This window comes from Synchiropus splendidus, chromosome 10 (genome assembly GCF_027744825.2).
Source record: "Synchiropus splendidus isolate RoL2022-P1 chromosome 10, RoL_Sspl_1.0, whole genome shotgun sequence".
Lineage (NCBI taxonomy): Eukaryota > Metazoa > Chordata > Actinopteri > Syngnathiformes > Callionymidae > Synchiropus > Synchiropus splendidus.
In genome coordinates this window covers 14,011,248-14,026,924 of record NC_071343.1, presented here as the reverse complement: position 1 = coordinate 14,026,924, position 15,677 = coordinate 14,011,248, and the positions used below count along the sequence as shown (strand labels likewise).

General features: G+C 40.0%; 1 protein-coding gene across 3 annotated transcripts in view; it reads right to left on the bottom strand.

Annotated features, from left to right (window-relative positions):
- Positions 1–15,677, bottom strand: part of LOC128765760 (RNA-binding motif, single-stranded-interacting protein 1) — a 37,613-nt gene that overhangs the window by 6,084 nt on the left and 15,852 nt on the right. For all 3 annotated transcript variants that reach the window (XM_053876796.1, XM_053876795.1, XM_053876797.1), the window contains exons 2-6: positions 11,386–11,564; positions 9,802–9,860; positions 7,791–7,882; positions 2,631–2,788; positions 1,256–1,335 (exon numbers count right to left, since the gene is read on the bottom strand). In XM_053876796.1, the coding sequence (XP_053732771.1) occupies positions 1,256–1,335; positions 2,631–2,788; positions 7,791–7,882; positions 9,802–9,860; positions 11,386–11,564 (568 nt within the window). The remainder of the gene's footprint in view (positions 1–1,255; positions 1,336–2,630; positions 2,789–7,790; positions 7,883–9,801; positions 9,861–11,385; positions 11,565–15,677) is intronic.

Sequence of the window (15,677 nt, the reverse complement as noted above, 5' to 3'; positions counted from 1 at the left end):
TCCAGAGCTAAAAGGAGGCAGAGCTCATAAACCTCCTGATAGTCTATTGTCATACAAGGATATTCTTTGTCTTCTTTGTCTGTCTTCCAGCAACATAATACCACTTAGTGTTTAACTATAAGCTACACACCATATTTAAGTACTGCCAGTCAGTAGAAATGTGTGTGTTTTTATTTATTTATTTATTTATTTTTAAAGAAAGTCTATTATGAACAAAACACAACAAAATTTGACACATTTGTATATGTTTACTAAAGATAACAACAACAATAATAATAATATTAACAGAGTAATAACTTAGCAAAAAAAGAAAAGCGCAGGTCTCAACTGAGCCTTACATAGGGTGTGTTGATTGTTCAGGACAAGCCAGTGATAAGGAAAGTGAAATATATCTTTTTAAATGAAATACATGCAAGAGTTATCAGTGGTCTCACAACTGATAAAAAAAGTTCTGTTTCTGAGCAGAAATTGTGCTCAACAAATTGACTTTTTTTTTTAAACATTTAAGATTTTAACTTTTAATTTTGCTTTTATTTGTATATACAAACAAGTTTTGAGTTGCACAAGAGTGGATAAGCATTGTCAAATGTAAGCATCAACAAATTATTTTAACTTTACATTACATTTAATATTCAAATGTGTTAATTGTAGAGATTTCTGACTCATTTTTGTGAGTCTATGAGACACAATCTGTTCAAAAGTGGTCAGTCAAAAGTAGAGTGAATATTTGTCCTTCCGAGGAGGGAACATAGAAAAAAAAAATCAATCAACAAACCAGCCATGGCACACACACATTTGTATTTCTACCTTTGTAGGGACCTCTCATTGCCATAATGCTTTCCCCAGCCTCTCACCTTAAACCAAATCACCCAAAACAAATGGCTACCCTTAACCCAACTTAAACTTAGTTATAATGACGCAGTTATTTTGTATTCTTCTTCAAATTGGAATTGTGTGGTCAAATGATCTCCACAAAGGCCTATGGGCCTCACAAGGAGGTGTTTTTGCCAAACTATTGATCCCCACAAGCAAGGAAAGACATGGTATATATACACACACACACACACACACACACACACACACACACACACACACACACACACACACACACACACACACACACACACACACACACACACACACACACACACACACACACACACACACACACACACACACACACACACACACACACACACACACACACACACCCCTGCATCCTAAAAACTGATAGAAGATGTGCACAGGACTTTACCTGGAACACCAGCAGGTGTCTTCACAAACTTCCCATTGAAGTGGGAAATCACTGCGTCACATTTCTCCGTTGACTCCATCCTGCAGTGAAAGAGACACATTAGATTCCTGGGGAGCCAAAATAAGAAGCCACGGCCTCGTTTGTGGTCGATCGAAGTCCAGAGATGAAGGCATGTGTTCTGTAATAAAATCACCTGCAGCTTGAAACTCAAGCTGGCACTGCAGTACTCCAAACGCTTCAAATACGTCCAACCAATTGTCAAGCTCATTGTTTCTTTTTAGGGAGCAGCGGTCGAGGTTTAATAACATAAACACATTCGTATCAAAATTAAATCAGCATCGCTCATTTGCTGTGGCCTTAGAACTCAAGGCATAAAATACACTAGACACCAAAGACCTAGAGGAGGTCTGAGTTCCACCATGTGGCTGGTGAAGGAAAGAGATAACTCATTACTTTATGCAACTCCTCTACCGTTCACAAAACCGATGGAATGGTGATTGAATTTAAAAGCGTATGGGAGTACTTTCTGTCTGCGTTTCATGCAAAATTACTCGAGAGCAAGTGCAGAGCAGGAAAGCAGTGACAAAAAGTGAAAGTGACCCTTGCACTACATTCATATCGCTGTCTTAGTGTGACTTGATCGGGCTTTCCAGTCTACGTCATTTTAGTTCAGTATCACTATTGTATTTTGTGCTGTTTTTTATGGTATAAAGAGAAATGGATTTGAAAATGGACTTTGAACTGTTAAACACTGGATCATATCATATGACAATCATTTTGTAACTTCATCATTTCACGACTTTATTGATAGACTTATGTTTTGTGACTTATGTATTTGCACATTTCTGTCATTTGTTGAATAAAATTTTCCCCCCTTTTTTTGGCTAGCTTCCTGACTCAACGGTAAGTCATTAGTTCTACTTGGTTATTTTATTGTAATGAAACACATGGGATGGATTAGTGAGGGTGATAAACCAGTGCATAATTTGACTCTCCTGTGTTTTTTTTTTTATCTCTGATCTCATTTCTCTATTTTAGTCTTCTACTCGAGGAGAGCACTTTCCACTTTAAAACCCTGCGCAGCGTGGAAAAAGAGGAATTGAATGTTGGAATCAAATGCCACCCGACGTGGAACAAATGCCCAAATGAAACTAAATAACTATGAGCTTGGCTTGGGTACAAATGCAGGCTTGATAAATTTGAAAATGAAATGAAGCACAGCTAGATGAAACCGTTGCTGTAGATAAGAAGTGTCTGGGAGTAAATTAGTATTCAAGGTTCCTTTCGCCACGTCTTCACTTGTAAGTTAATATTTTGCTGAGGCCAACGTTTCCATGCGGTAAGAGAGGTAGACCTAGTGAAGCAAAGATCACACCTGGCAAACCCCACTCCTCTGCTGGCTCCGCCGGAGTCCCTCAGGATGCGTGTGGATATGACCTGGCCAAAGTGCTTCAACATGTTCTCCAGCTCCTGCTCGTCCATACTCACAGGCAGGTTGGAGATATACAGGTTTGTCGGGTCTTGTTCCTGTTGCTGCAGGGGAATGAAGGAGAGGAAATGTAATTACTCAACAGGAAATGCTTAAAGCACAACACTGTAGCTAGTCACATGCGCTGTGAAGGAGGGCGAAGGCTTCTTCTTATTGTAATACCACAGAATGTTTCCCTCGATGAGAATAAAGGACCGTTAAACACCCACAATAAAACAGTAGCTGAGAGTCCACGGCAGCTTTTAACTGACCTCAGCTGATTTTGCCCTGGATTTTAAGAGAATCAGCAGAAACGTGAGACATCGCTACGACTCCCACGGGAGCAGCCTCTTTCCATTAATATTCATCAGCTTTGTGCTGCATTCAGATCCGGTTAAGAGGCCGGCATGAACAGGAAAATCAACATTTCACAATTAGCAGAAGGTGAGTGCGGAAAGCCTGAGCACACAAGACCAATGTACGGCATCAACTGTTGCAGGGATCTGGGAACATGCAACTTAAACAATGAGCTTTGCATGAAATGACCAGAAACAAAGGTGATGACTCATGTACTGCACCTAGTGTGGGCTCTTGTGAGAGTGCACGAGGACAGATGATAGCCAGCGTCAAGTAAAATCAGAAGAACAGAGAGTGAAGCACCTAGAGAGTGAAAAGTGCATTGCCTGGAGTCGGCAGAAGAGACGAGGATGATGTCGGCATTGTTATTATGCCCATGAATTAGGGTGCCTGATGTCTGTGGAAGTGGATCATTGTGGTTCCTCAATGGGAACAGGTAGCAGGTCTGACCAGACAACGCCATAAAGACAGAGAGGTTGAATGGGACAGTGCCAGGCATCTGAAGCAGAAGATTGGACTTGAGATCGAACAAATAAAAACTGGGGGTGAGACTCAAATAAAGAAGCAATCTAACTTATTAGAGGCTTAAGAATTAATGAAGCACATTTTAATATTTGAGATCAGAATGATTACATGTAACTTGATCCCATACACAAAAGATGGAACATCAGGGAGGAAGTGCTCCAGTGATGAGTGAACTCAGATGATGATGTTCTCAGAACAATAGAATCTAATTTAGTCATGACATCTCATTGTATAATGTGGTGCACCTGGATGTTATTTACATTTGATATATTTGACTCCAATTTATTAATCAACATTAACCCGTTTAAGAAACTACCTAAACCTAAATGAAAACACAAACAAAACGTTTGCTTATGTTTAGATTGCTGACGGATGTGTAAAAAACTCCAGGATAGAAACACACAAAAAAATGTTCTGCTCTCTTCCTGCATGCGCATCACTGAGTTTTTTGAGTCCCAACTCCAGCAGAAAAAAAGTCTATAAACTCAAGAAGCACTGCCGATAATTTTACGACGAAGGAAGAAGTCATTAATCACTAATCCATTGTCTCATAATGCGGGTTTAAATTTGATAAATCAGGTATCAATTAATGAATAAATTCCAAATTTAAATCAAGTGAATTTGATTAGTTTTTCTTTTAATCGTGTCCCACCCCGAGTAAAACCACAGCAAATATAAGGACTGTTGCAGCTGGGAGGTTGAAAGGCCGACTTGGACTGTGTTTAGATGTTTCAGAAGCAGAGTTTGGAACACTGCGTTCGAGAGTGTCCTCAGAGAACCGCAAGGGAACACTTGCAAGCCGAGTGAAAAAGGAACAGAATTGTCACATCATCTTTTCTACTCCTCACGACTCCACACCACAGGAGAGCACAGCAATTACATGATGCAAAGGTGTCATATAAATCTAGGACACATATAAGACTAGACAAGTGTTTACTAGCATCCGGTCACATCTGACAGGCAAGTGATGGATCCTTCAACAGGAAACAGGTTTTTTAACTACTCAAATCTTTTAAAATAACTGACAGCAATATTTCTTTCAGTGGCATCCATCACAAGAGCTCACATCACACGTTTATTAATAAAGTCAAAGGAGCCTATTACCTTCTGCGTACCACGCTATGTACAAAAATTGATTACAGATACTCACTTACAGGTATACTATAGAAAGAGTGTCCCTCAGAGGCCCAATATAGATCTAAAGCAGACCTTGAATAGACCTGACCAGTGTACATTTTTGTCTACAAGCAAGATGAACAGCAATCTAATGATGCAAAACTGACTTTACATCACATGCACACATTGGTACCAACAATTATTGGGGGACATAATGACCCAGCTGCCAGTACAGCAATGCCACGACAAAAGCCCCATTGTATTCACACATTTCCATAGTAAGCTTCAATGCCGAAGAGTGATATGCACCACAGCCACAAACCTTCACTCACTTTTTCATGATCAAAGACAATAGAGTTTGAAAGTCAAAAGTCTCTTCAGTCTAGCTAAAAGCTAACTCTATGAGTGTCAGTCCACAAGCTTTAGCTTGGCGACGCCCACTAAGCTTCTCTGTTTCATTAAAATTGTAAATGGGTGCACAGGGGCATGTCCAGAAGCGCCACAGATCCCCAGAAAGGGAAATGAAGCTGCGGGTTCTTGGTCAGTGCTGTGTGGGAACTCATTTACCCAACCGGTTCCTGTTCCCATAACAACACACAAGTATTTACTTCCTTTCTGGATTGCAAAGAAGCATTTTGCAGCCCAGCGACCAAAATTTATGTAGAGCTTCGGGAATCAGTTCTCTGAAATCAACCAAAATTGCACAACGTGATGCTAAATTGCATTTCAACAGCAAATCCATCTCCAAGTCGCCAGGGTTCAAGAAATGAAACTTTTCTATAGCTAATGAAACTAGCTATGACTGATCACAAGATGTTTCCATGCCGGAGAAAAGCTACAAAGCTTTATTCCTTGAATATCACCAGCTTAATATGATGAATAATACTCAATTATTAGGCAAGCAAAATGCCCACTTGGAATATTCAAAACCAAAAAAAAATACGCGAAAAAAACCTAAAAAAAACAAGAAGCCATATAGCAATCTTGTAACAGATTATTGTAAACCCTGCACTCCTCGGTCTAAAATATATCAGTTATTAAAATGGCTGCCCCTTGCCTCAGTTAACTCAGTTTTTTTTCTTTTAACTGTGATTTTGTCGTGTCTCCCACTTGACTATTTATGTAGCTGTGCACATGGTGTTTAAGAGAGCTTTGTGAGAGGAAAGATTTATGGGTGACTACATTAAAAGCATGGAGGCACATATCCAGATCAACCGTATAAAAACACGCAGATGATCCATTTATAAAAATATTAAAAAAAAATATATATATATATATATAATAATAATTAAAGAAATAAATGGTTCATTTGAATCGATGGAATCAATTGGTGAGTTCAAACACAAATTCTGCAAAATGAATATAAAGCATGACTCACAATAAGAGGTGGTCTTGACTGACACACCTTGTTTTTGACTTTTCATTTCAAAATCAACAGATATAGATGTAAGTGCTCACACTTTCCAAGTCATCCTCGTTAGGGTCAGTCATTGCACCCAGTTATTCGTACATTCAGCTTCTTAAGATTTTCTGCTCCGAAGAGAAGCCAGATGTATAAATCCAAATTAACAGCATGTAGCGTTTCCCACATATAAAGCGCTCTTTTATAGCAGCTTAATGAATATGTGGTTGGAATGTGGGCACCTCACGCATATTTCGGAACAGACCTACATGTTTTTCAGAGCCAGCTGCAAGTTATACAATAAGGTGGGGAGTGAAAAATAAGGTGAAGGCAGGAATTCAAACAATTTACTTTGAACTTCAAGGCAACATTCGCAGTAAATTAAAGAACAGGCTGCTATTGGATGCATGGAAATAAAAGGGCTCAAGCTTTAAACATAATGCCAGTTCTGGAGCGTTCAGCACTGTGATTGGTGTTTGGTAGCGCTCCGATACCGTGAAAACGCCTGCTCCAGGGCGTGTCTTGATTCATTTATGGTTAACTGGACTTGTGCATCTGTGGCTTGTTTAGCAAAAAGCTGCGATTTCTAAAGCAAAACCATATGTATTCAGGGCGTGAGCACACATATTCTGGCTTTGTGTGCATAATTTAATCACGAAATTGCACCGACAGAACCCAGCGCTTGCAGCTGGCAGCGATGCATGTGGAGGAAGAAAAGGCTGTCGGTGTGAACATGCAATGAAAACGCCCTCTGGTTTGTGGTTGCAACATGCTGTCACAAAATAATTTTCAGCATCAGGTTCTCTCAACAGTGATGATAAATTGGACCGCGTTGTATTCTCATGATTTAATTTGAAATTAAAACAATCATGCAAGAAACTCAACAACAGCAGCCACAGAGTGAGGGTTAGTGTAGAACCAAGCTCGGACACAGTGTCAAGAGAATTTGGGTTTCACTGCCACATGCCGTTTGGAAAAGAGAATTGGAGTTTAGAGTTTCACTTGCTGCACTTAAATGTTCTCATGAATCACGTTTTCTATTCAGCCAATAAATATAGAACAAAATGAAATTATTACAGTCACTTCAAAATAATGTTGAGAAATTTGAATATAAATAAATCCACCCTGTCAATGATACTTTTACTTCACCCAAATCATTTTTAGTATTTTCAAGAAACAAGTCATGCTGCATCCTACTCAATAAGTTAGAAAAATAAAACTCTTTTGGTTTCAAGGTACAAATGTAACTTGTAAATGGTTCACAAATTTAGCAGCATGACAGAGTAGTTCGTGCAGTCTCAGAGTTCAATTCCAGCCAAGGGCAACTCTATGTTATAGTTTAAGTTTGTAAGTTCACCTCGGCTGGCACTCTGGTTTTCTCCAACAGTCGCATAGCAGGGAGAGCCTGACAGTGAATCCCATTAAGAGCAACACTTATTTAGTGCCCATTTGGCTTTACTGATGATCAGTTACTTAGTTTATGTTTTATTGAATATAAAATTGGGAAACGGCATCGGTTCCTCTCACTTTCTCTGGCAGCCTAAATCACCAGCAGGCACAGATGTTCTGCCGCACAACACCAGAAAGATGAGGCTCAAGTTGCCCAGCCAGAGGGAGCAAAATGTGTCAGTAAATGAAAAAAAAAAAAAAGTTCACAGAGTCCTCACCTTTGCCATCTGAGCTTGAATACCACTGGACTTTAGAGCAGCTACGGCTTTCTGAGCAGCAGAGGGGCTGTCAAAATCCACAAATCCATACCCTGGAGAGACATGCAGGAGAATTAATGAATCTGGACTATGGTCGTTGTGTTGGCTACTGACCCATAGAACAAGTTCTCTCTAAAGTGACTGGACTCTCCCGGTAAACTATGGTGAGAGACTCAGCCAACCAAGCGGTGCTTCACAGTGCACCTGGTTACATACCCAACCAAATTCATGAAGTGATGGGAAGACTATTTGTTAGATTTGAAAAATTTTTAAATGAATGAAAAAAGATATAAATAAACCTGATTCTGCATAGAAACTGTTATTTATCTCTTTCATTTGAAACTTAAGTTTTAAGTCTTCAATCTAATGGAAAAGTTTCCAACGAAACAAGAACAGAGTAAACAAACCGATCAAGAAGGGAGAGTCACAGCATTTGCATGGGAGGTCAGTTCCAGTTTGTTTGTTTGATTGCGCAACAGATTTGTGGTGTTTTCTCTCATCAGAACACTCCCACGAATGACCTATTCACACTAGGCGCCTCCCAAATGCAGATGGTGGTAAGTAAATTGTTTTTTTTGGCGATTTTTTAGTCTTTTCATGAACATTTAAACATCCATAAGTTACTAAAACATCTTGTCCTTCTCATGATTTCCAGGCAGTTCCAGCTTCCACTGAAAGCAGCTTTCCAACAGTGTCTCCTTTCACCAGCAGCGTTTGATGAACTGGCATCTGTATAATCCAGAGGTGAGTAACAAAGCATCCAGTTAATCCCATCAGGCCTGGAGACAAGTTAGTCACCCATCAGTCGGGCTGTGCAGTCTAGTAGAAGATGACCTAAACCAGCTGTCAGTCGACGTGTGACAAGCACGTCGGCCCTTGCCAGGAGCTACCTACAGCAGTGACACACCAGCAAACATGAGACCTGAGTTTAAAATAACACCAGCTCAGAGGTAACTGTGAGACGCCAGGCTGTCTCTTCACAGATCTTATCATTTCAAAGCTGATGACTGGCTGAGTATTGACCTAATACTGATACTTATACTTACAGTATATGAAAGGAGCAACTTAACCACTGCCATTATATTAGCATTTAGCAAATACCCTCATCCAGTATGGCAGGCTGAGCATTGTTTAAACTCACCACCTACACTAAGACTCAACTCAAACCTTCAACGTTAAGTTAACGTAAAGCCTCTTTATTTTGTACATCGTGTGTAAAACTCAATGAAAACTAGTGTGGCACTAAAAATACATACATATTAACCCTTTCCCTGCTTGGGTCACTCCCAAATTACACACAGAGACACAAGATATAAAATGGTGTGGATGGAGGATACGCCATGGTGATGTATATCTAGTGTCAAGGCTGTCCCATATGTCCGGCAAGGCTGTTGATATCTGGTGTCTTGATCTTAAATAGTGAAAAGGGACTACAGTGATGTGGAGAGTCCATGTGGCCATGGCCTGAAATAGGAAGGACCCAGAGGAAGAAGTTTGAAGGGATGTCTGTTCAAGGAGTCAAGTTGTAAAATTCACTTTTAGTTGACTGAGCGTGACGAGAGCATTCCACCGCAGCACCTCTCGATCGTGGGACCTTCCAATGTCATCGTCTGGCCCACATTCAAGTCACTCATATCGGTCATCTACCCCAGCTCAACACAGGTCCCGACTTAGCTATAGTCCCGATTTACTTAAACATCCTTTCTATAGGCCTTAACCGCTCTCCTTAATCCACGGGCTGTGATCATCCATACATTTCCTTCACGTCCCTTCCTCCAATGCTCCCACACACACCCCAGCCCTCACACTCTCTAACACACCTCTGTTTCAAAAGATGTTTACAAGGTTCTGTCTCATGGAAGCACAGCTTTTAAAAACTCCATTTAAAAATAACTGCACATAGGCAATTCTTCATAACCACTGAGGAAAATGCAAGTGAATGAATGAGTAATCTTTGACGATGATTCCTCACCTTTACATTTGTTTGTGGTTTTGTCCAGGATTGCTTTGGTTGAAACAATTTTCCCATAGCTAGAAACAGAAACGCAAGTTATTAATAACTGAAGCATGTAACAGACTCAGCCAGTTGTTGAACACACAAAGAAGGCGGGCCACGCAGCAGAGCTGTGACATCATTGTGATGGTATGTAACACAGGAAGCGGTTTCAATGTGGTGCTGAAATTAACCAAAACCAGACTGCTCTGTTTTTCCTTCCTCAAAAGCAAATGCAAGGTCCTTCATTTCTTCATCCATATAACATCATTTACTGGTGAACAGTTATCGTTCAGTTATCGAACAGTTACTGTATATATAATGTGTCGCTCATGACGATCCAAATGAAAAACTGTTCAATCTAAATTTTGAATATTGTTAGAATGTTAAGGTTGAAGTTAATACGTGAGTGACACACTTGTTAGTTTTAGGCATCTTACAAATTACTAATGTTGTATCTTGGATCGTATTTAAATCATGGCTCACCTTCACTGGCAAGCAGAATTCTTTTATACACAAAACTTGAGACTGAAACTTGAGTTGATAAAAAGCATCACACATCATATCATTGTTTTTGTTTGTTGTTTTTTGGGGGGGAGGTTTTCCAAAACCAGCGCTTCATGTTTAAGGTTTAACATGTTATTAAATGTCATGTTTATACGATACTGGGATATATATATAATTGGCTTCCTGGAAGTTTTATTTTCAGATGCAGCTTTCTTCTGAAGCTCATATAACTGACATAAAAGGGAGCAATGTTTTAGTAAGAAAAATAGCTGAATGGCATTTACATTTTTCCACATCATAAATATAGCCATCTCATCTTTGAGACTATATATATTTGCATGAATTAATGTTTTAATGTGTGAGAGTTTAGAAAACCATCACAGATACACCGCTGATACAACCGTATGCTTGTCTTGCAAACTGTTGACACTTAGCTTGTAGTAACGAAAAGAATCTTTGTAAAATTATACATATATTTTTTATTAATCAGGGTCATCCAAGTAAGGAGACCCTTGCATCTGAAAGTGAGACTGAAAGTGTTATTGTGGCAATAGCTACTGAGTTCATCTCTGTTAACGTTTCTTATTTGACTCAGATGTTTGTTCTTATAAAAGGTTTTATTTGTAAAAATAGATGTTTACAGGGTCATGGGACGGGGGCGTGGCTTTGGGTGGCCTGTTTCAAAATCCTATCGAAAAGCCTAGTGCCAAATGACCCATAGTTACAACGTTATGGGTCATAGCTTCAGCTTACTCACTAGTTGACTCATAAACATGTCAGCAACTATTTTAAGAGTCGATTACCAAAATTTCAACATCGTAAAATGACACAATAGTGCAAACAATGCATACAAATCATATTTGAGAGTAAGAAATGTCATCACACTGTGTTATAAAATAAACAAACCAAGTCTGCACATTAAACTGGCAGATATGTGCCTAATTAATCGTCACAAGTCTGTTTGGCAACCGAATGTCAATACACAACAAGTCAGTACAAATTGCAGCAAGAAGATCAATAGCAGATCGATGGCGGATAACAGACGGATGTACTCACGGCTGACAGAGTTTGACCAGGTCATGGTCGGTGGTGGAAGGCGACAGCCCTCTGATGTAGAGGTTGGTTTTGCTGAGCTGCTCCCAGCCTGCAGTGCTGCTACTGCTGCTGTTGTTGGTGCTGCTGTTGGTGCTCGGGCTCGGGGGCGCCATGGGGTGCGACGTTAGTGTGAAAGGCAGCTGGAAAGGGCAGAGAGGAAATCACTATAAAACGATTGTCTAGACCGCCACCCTTTTTCCCCCCTAAGATACAGAGTGCCAGTTTGACACATCCCCTGATGCAGTTGTTAAACATTTTGTTCTTGTAAATGTTTGTCCTCACTGCCGTGTCATTTTAACAGTGAAGTTTGATGCTGCTGAGGGTATAGTATAGTCCTAATGGAGGAAATATAATACAAAACAAATAAAGGTAGTGATTGATTTAAGTGTTAATCCCTGTTTGATAACAGATGGTTAATGTTGCATTTGTAGTGCTGAATGTAATGCTGGATTTGCTGTACTTCAAGACCATGAAATAGGACTAAGTAAAAGAAGTATTACAGGATAGTACATTCATTTTAGGGCACAATAAAGACATTTGGATGGCAAGACAAGTTTTTGGATTTGTGGCCAAGGTGTTTGAGGGCCTGACTGAAAAAAGCTGAGTCACCCCTGAGAATCAAGTTGCTAGAAATGGCCGTACTCCCATGTTAGCAGGAGGGTGTTGAGGCACTCCATGGTGCAGGGAGGCCCGAGACCACTGAGAGTTCTCCAGGCTCCTGGGAATTACCAGTTTGAGAGAAATAAACCCCTCATCTGATTTGTTATGGTCAAGAGGCAACATGCTTTTGGCCATTCCACTTGTGCTGGCGTGGATGTGCCGCAGTGGTCAGTATGTTTGAGTGGGTGGTATAATCAGGCATCATTGGCGTTTGTATGAAAACAGATCTTGTGTTATTTAAATACTGAGCTGATTTCCTCTGGAGAGAGATTACACTGAGCCAGATAAGTGGAAAAACCTTCTGAATGAATCTACTTCAGTTAACTAAGATCTACCTCAGCCCAACTAAAACCTGGATTAACAGGCTGCCATTTGACCCGTAGGTAAAAAAAAAAAGTTGTTAGTTTTCAACACACGTCAGTGTTTGTCCATTTCTGCTCTCCTTGTCTGCGACATTGTTTATCAACATTCGACTTTTCAGCAGAGAGAACGGCAAATTAAAGACAGGGCAGTGATGACGTGAGGAGGAATGATCGAGTTCTTCTCAATAACTCACTTTACTAATCACATTCATGGCCAATATGAAAGTATATTGATTGTCAATAATTGGGAATTCATGGGAGGGCGTGGCCACAATCGTTAGCTCTTCAATTTTTAAGTTACTTCATCACAGTATGGAGGCACTGGCGGGCAGGACTTTTAAGCGAAGCCCCCTCTGTTATTTGTAACACGTGTCCAGCTTCAGGATTAATCTTTCACAGTGAAGTGATGCATTTCCACACAGCAATCTCCACCCCGATGTGGCAGTCAGCACAATCAGGGCCCATCGGGACCCGTAGCTCTGACACAAGTGTCACACTGACGCCCCCCTGCCACCGAATGATGAATAAATATTCCAGGGTCAACATAAAGAGCCATCTGTGGCGGACTGGCCGACAATAAAACCCTAACCCTCAGTCGCGAGCAGTTTGGTCGTTTCAGATCCCATCAGCTCAGACCGAGATAAATAGATACGAAGAGCTGGTTTGGTTCCTCTCGCAGCTCAGATCGAGGTGTTAAAAAAAGATTTTTACTTGACAGCGTTTCTCATTCTTAAATAAAAGAAAAAAAGTGTCCTTCCAATTGTCAATCATAACAGCCGCTTTTCTATTCACTCAATGGAAGTTCGGATTTGGTTACAAGCATACGAAGAAATTAATTCATATTCCTGGGTCAGAGAACATGAAATACAATCAATCTGTTTCTGCGCTCACCAAAAAGTAGACCGATTTTCTGACTTCTCGAGAAAATCTTTTTAATATTAAAAATGTCATCATTTCGAAGCACTACTGTTTTAATAGTGACGATTAATAGGTTACAAATGTGTTGCCCGCTGTTACTCACTTGAGTTTTGAGTTCCACTAAATATTTAGTTATTGTACTCATATTACTCATCCAGGGCAGGAATCCATAGAAATCTGTGTAGACGTACTGAGCATAATGAGAGCGAGGGTGGTGAATGTATTCTCTAATGAAGCCAATTTGTTGAACAGTATTGGAAAACAAAGTTCACAATTGGACTGACTAATGTGTTCCAGTGGAGCTGAACTAGGGTCAGACACTGGACTCAAAGTAATAACATGGAAGCTTCCTACACCAGGCAAACCCAAATTAATATTAGGAGTGAAAATATGTATCTGATCCAATTTGACTTCTTTCATGCTTAGTAAGCAGGTTATAACCAGTGAATATGTTTTTTAGATTTCACAGCACTTGTGCTGACCTATTTACAGGGATCAAATAATTAATATTTCAATCCAACAATGGAATGCAAACTGTTGGTCAATAAACTGGAAAAAAGTGTATTTTATTCCCTGAACTGAAATGGTTTGTTATAAAACATGTACCATTAATGGCCAATTAAAAGCTGCAAGTTTACATTAACTTCCAGAATGTTCAGAATTTTGCACTTGCCAATAGCTTGTTTGCTAAAAGGCTAAACATTTTAATCTGTTCGAAACAACGACGCAAATCTTCTAATGTGGATGACATAGTGGTGGTGAACATCTGTGTATCATTTATTTCTACATTAATGGTGGAATTTCAGCGCTTTTAACTTGATTTCTTTTTCTTGACATAGATAAACAAACACATAAATAGTCTTGCAATTACCTCTCCAATATGAATATACAGCATTTTGAGAGACAAAAAAAATTCTTCCAGAAAATGTGTAGCAGAGAATAATCATGCACTACACTATTGGACGCCATGATCTCGATGCATTTTCACAACTGACCCACCCCCCAGATTGCGATCAATAATTAAAAATAGCTGCAGTTCACGGCCTCAAAAGTAGATTAAATAGTCGTGCAGTTTAAAATTAAACCGTAGCAGTGTGGTCTGTGGAGTCTGAGAAAATTCCTCAGCGATTGAGCAACTTTGAGCTCCATGTTTACAAAGAGACAGATGTGCTGGTCTGCTGAGACCCTTTTCCCCTGCAGGGACTGGTCCTCTTCTTTGGTATCAGACACAGATTATCCCCCCCAACCCGCCCACTCCGAGGAATCTCAAGCTGAGAGGAAGCGAATGGAATCCCAAGCATGAAGCGCTGACATGATTGAGCAACTCATGTCTGGACGCCAGTCGGCGGGATCTTCTCTCGTCTCACATGTTTTCACTGACAAACGGGTTGTGCTTAATTTTGTCAGCAGCACGCTGGTGACAAACAAAATTTACATGTGCCACGCTTACGGACCCTTCTGGGAATGGCTTGCATAAAATTGTTGAACAGTCATTCAGGATTCTAGGGACAAGTGAAGATAAATACACATTAAGAATGCAGACATAAAGCGGCTCAAATTTAAGGATGTACAAGGACTTTCTCCCAGATCGTGAGGACACACCGATGATGCGTGGACTAGGGATTAGACCAATGGTCACACCAACAGATCAAACACAAAATAAAGGTAGAGACTGCTAAAGTAGCAGACTGAACACTGAAATCTCACGTCGTTTGCGCTAAATGAAGGATCCAAAATGCCCTCAGTGATTATTAGCGTGTCCTTCTCTAAAGTGTTCAAGGAAGTTAAAAGTCAGTGCGGAGTTAAATGACTGATGACCTGAACAGGGATTGACCTCACGCTGCGAGCAACCCTTTTAAAGATACAAAAGCCTAATTCAAAGAGACAGACTCTTCAAAGGGGCGCTAGAAAGGGGAATTCATTAAACAGCATATAATTGTGTTTTTGGCCCCTCCACTGTGCAGCAGCACATGTAGAGCAGGTTTCACAGTGAAATAAAAATGACCACACAAATGAATTCACCTACACTCCTTTCATGCTCAAACCAAATGTCTATGGGTGTGTGTGTGTCTTTGTATTTGCGATCTTTTAAGTTTCATTTTTTTTATTGTGAGGCACATTGTATTGTGTTAATCCATGGATAAGAGCAGCACAAATAAAATTGTTTAGCCGTGACAACAGTTTGGTGTGGCAGTCAACTTGCTTTACTGCTAATAAAGAAGGATGCACAATTTGTTGAGGTGATATAAAAATGGTGACCATAGATAGGAGCGTGTTAATTTAATATACTTCATATTTAGAAAAGTTATGCCT